The 4,008-nt window shown below is 43.9% G+C and overlaps 1 protein-coding gene across 1 annotated transcript in view; it reads right to left on the bottom strand.

Moving 5' to 3' along the window:
* Window positions 1–2,798: 2,798 nt before the first annotated feature.
* Window positions 2,799–4,008, bottom strand: part of ADAM9 (ADAM metallopeptidase domain 9) — a 36,083-nt gene continuing 34,873 nt past the window's right edge. Inside the window, exon 22 of the mRNA XM_067545146.1 lies at window positions 2,799–3,918. Coding sequence (XP_067401247.1) covers window positions 3,840–3,918 — 79 coding nt within the window. The 3' untranslated portion in view covers window positions 2,799–3,839. The remainder of the gene's footprint in view (window positions 3,919–4,008) is intronic.

Here is a 4,008-nt window from a genome sequence, read left to right as displayed (position 1 = left end):
CTATACATATTTATTATATCATTTAATATATAATTATATATAGGGAACCATTTTATTCCTTATGTACAAGTACCAGATCTCCAGTTACATTTGAGGATATCTTCTGTGGATCTGTGATATGCAAAAATATTTGAGAATCTAGAAGGGAAAAATATGTTAATTATTTGTATGTAATAATGATATTACAATCACACTTGAATAAGAATCAAAGCTCCACTGCACCAAGCACAGAGAAACAAACAGGTTCCTGCACGAAGGAATTTATCATCCTGCAAAGATTTACATGCATGTTTAACTTTAATTAAAATTAAGGATGTGTGTTAAGTCTTTGTGGGATCAAGGCCTAGGAAGATACACTATGGATGAGGAAGGGATACATTCAAATATATCCAACATGTAAATACATTTGCTTTCAAAATATGCATGTACAAATCAGTAAACAGTTATCTAGCCTCCACTGCCCCTCACTTCAGTTATCATTAGTTAAGTTGATTTCGTATAGATGCTGCATCAGAAGACAGCAGCTTTACAGACAGGTCAGCGGTCATCCAGGATGGCTGGGAACATGGCCAGAGAGTTGTGGGAAAAGCAGACACAGGTGGCCATTTCAGAAGATGCAGGGTGCGGTAAGATTTACACCATCAGAATCCCTTCACATCCTGCCTCCTCGCTCACGGGCTTCCTCTCCATTTCCAAATGCAACAGCCAACTCCTAGCCTGGTTAAGTCTCCACTGAGGCCAGTCCTCCCTCCCTCTCTGCTCCAGCTCTGCACCCAACTCACCCTCGGAGGGGGGTGTGGGGGGGTGTTAATTGGGGAGGGAAGGGGTAAAGGCAGCAGGTGGCTGAACAGAGACCCATCCTTAGCAATAGAGGGGGTGGGGATCTCTCCCGGGCTGAGAGGGTCCCGTGGCGGGTGGCTGTGGAGAGGGGTCAATGAAATGGATGGGGGGGGGGGGTCGGGGTGTTTCCTGGCTGGGGGGGGGTCTCTCCTGTGGGGAGTTACGCGGGGGCATTTCCCCTGGCTGGGAGTGACGGGGGGGGTCCCAGCTGCGTGGCACGGGGGGGTGTCAATGCGGGGGTGACCAGGGTCTCCCTGGCCCGCGGGCCGTCACGCACCGAGCCCGGCCAAGAGGCCGGCCAGCAGCGCCAGGCGCAGCCCCTGCCCCATGCTGCCGCGGCTCGCGGGCGGGCGGCTCCAGTCCGCGCGCGCACGGCGGCGGGTAACGGCCCAGCAGGGGGGAGGGGATGGGCCCGTGGAGGGTGACGGGAGCGCGAGGCAGCGAACCCACCGCCAGCGCGCGGGGGCTGGGCCCTGCAAGGGCGGGCTGGTGCCGGCAGGGGGCGCTGCGGAGCGAGACTCGCGGGCGGGTCCATGCGGCGGCTGCTCCTATCCGCGCATCCAACACGCGCGTATAGGCGAGCCTGGCGCGCGCCGCAGGGCCCTTGGGAAATCTGCTCTCTTGGCTCAGGGAAGCGCCCAGAGGCCCTCTGCCCAGGCAAGCCCGGGTGACCTGCCCAGGGCGTCCAGCACGTGGCCATGGGGATGGGGTGAAGGGTAACAGGCACCTGCATACCAAGACAAACTCCCACACATCCAGCCTGTCCCTAGAACATCACAACATCTGGCCACCCAGCACCGCCCCTGCACCTCCACCCCAGCGCCCTGGGCAGCGCTCCGTGCACAGCCCGGAGAGAGGCACAACAAGGCCAGGCAGAGATTTTACAAAAGTGGCATCTTTAATTATTACTTATTTAAAAAACAAACAAAACAGAGTCAAGAGCAGCCCCTTTATTACATCCCAACCCTTAGAAAAGTGGCGTTAGCGTTTTCTCTCTTAGAGACAAAGTAAGCCGGGACACAATTGGCTGGAGTGCAAAGATTTAGACAAAACAGAAAACACTCAGAGGTTCTGATTGTTCAAATAATATTTAGACAATAGGGCTAAGTGTTCTACATAAAAATAAAATCAGTAGTCATCTTCAGTATTCACCATCAACTACTTTAGTTCCATAGAAATAGTGATCTCAGACTGACTTTTATTGCATTATTGCCCTAGTCTGTACATAATATTGCTAATAGGTACACTGGAAGGTGAAAACTCTATTCATATTAAAGGCACACAATTTAGCACAATTTTAGCATACACATTCACAAGTTTAAATAAAATTAAGCAGGCCTTTGGCTGAAGATATTTTCGCCATTTAGATTCCACTCACCCCCTACTCTGAGTCAGTCATTCATGTCACGAACCGCCTACAAAAGACCTTGAAAGAAGTGTGCCTTATTGAGAGAGGCTGAATAGCTTTAGGCAACCCCTAAAAAAGTAGGAGAAACAAGCAAGTGATAATCCATCTTCTGATATATTTGTGAAGTTATACATATTTTAATAGTATTTAAATTGCATTATTTAAGTTTATGGGAAACCACAGTAGTTCAAGTATTTTACTACTACAAATGCAAACTTTATATATATTTATATATATATATATACACACACACACACACGGACTTTTGGCAAATATGGGGACATTTACAAAATAAGTTTGTGCTAAGTGGCTAGGACAAAATGAGAAAGCTTACCATTATTTTTAACAGTAATTGTTTCATCTTCTGTAATTTGTGTAACAGACACACCATCGTGGCAGTCATGCACCTACCATGCTGTGTCAACATAATCCAAATGGAACATCCCTTCATCTCAGCTGACACACCTCAACTGACATCAAAGAGCATCTTTTTTCAGATAGATTTAAATTGAATTTTAAAAATAACATGCTTTAGCCAGTGTCAACATCCTGACTGACACTACAATTAAAGTTTGAAAAGTAAGAAAAAATTATGTACATTCGGGTCAGTGGAACGTAGGGTTTAAAGTGCTCATAAAATTCTCAAAAGGCCTAGATAAACAAAACACAATTCCTCCTAATATTTTGCAATAAGTCTCTTGCTGTCATACTGCATATAATTAAATTAAAACTCAAGAGTACTCCTTTCCTAAACCAAGAAAAGGCTACAATTTTTCGTACCTTTATTTTAATAGCCCATTTAACGTATTCGTGTTAAATTAGTAGAGGTTTCTGGTTTAACTACTTAAAATTGTCTATTTTAAAACATTTAAATTAACCTCCCTAAAGTCTTTTATTGTCTATAGCTCAGTGTCAGTCAGCATGAAGTTAAGATTTTCTTTGTTGTTTAAAAAGCGTGTTTATATTAAACACACCAATAAAAACATATGCACAAACGTGTTTACAGGATATTATATCTTCCTCTCAAAGTATACTAACATCTTATTTCACTTGTGCCCTTAGCTATGTATACAGGAATAATGGTTTCTAATCCAGGCAAAACAAGAACATGTAAACGGTATTTTTGTTAAATCAATTGGCCTAATTTTCAGTTCCATTTTTAACACCTGCATAGATAACAGTTTTTTTTACTCTTCATTATATATATTTAAAAAAGACAATAAATCACACGGAATATTTCATGAGTATGTCTCATCGTAAGAACTCCCAAATGCTGTACTTTAAAGATTATTTTACTGCAGACGGATCCACTTCCAACTGGATAGCCCAACTTCAGTTTGCAAAGCCACAATACTCACACACAGAGCCCAAGAACAGACTTGATGTATTCAGTTCCTGTGGCTTTCATAGAGGTATTTTTGTTTAATATCTTACATTCCTTGATTTTCCATCTCCTTTTCCTTATCCAGTGCTGCAGAAGAAAGGTTTCTGGGTGATCATGGGCCATTTGTTGCAAGAAGGATAAGCAGAATTTCAGCTTGGCTTCAGTGAACAGGTCAGCTTGTGAGAGGGTAAAAGAGAAACAAAAAAACTACATGGGAGGCAAAGGTGCAGGTCGAGAAGGAAAATAATGTCCATGAGGTACATTTTTCTGTTGTGGAGGAGGTGGCCTGTAAGGAGGACAAAGATGTCAGGCTTTTTTGTGCCAAAAAAGTTTTATCTGTATTTTTTATGTTTTAGAGTGAAACTAAATACGAAGA

Source organism: Emydura macquarii, unplaced genomic scaffold (assembly GCF_026122565.2).
Source record: "Emydura macquarii macquarii isolate MOO-44397 ecotype Brisbane River unplaced genomic scaffold, CSIRO-AGI_Emac_v2 contig_201, whole genome shotgun sequence".
Taxonomy (NCBI): domain Eukaryota; kingdom Metazoa; phylum Chordata; order Testudines; family Chelidae; genus Emydura; species Emydura macquarii.
This window is presented reverse-complemented; position numbering and strand designations above follow the sequence as displayed.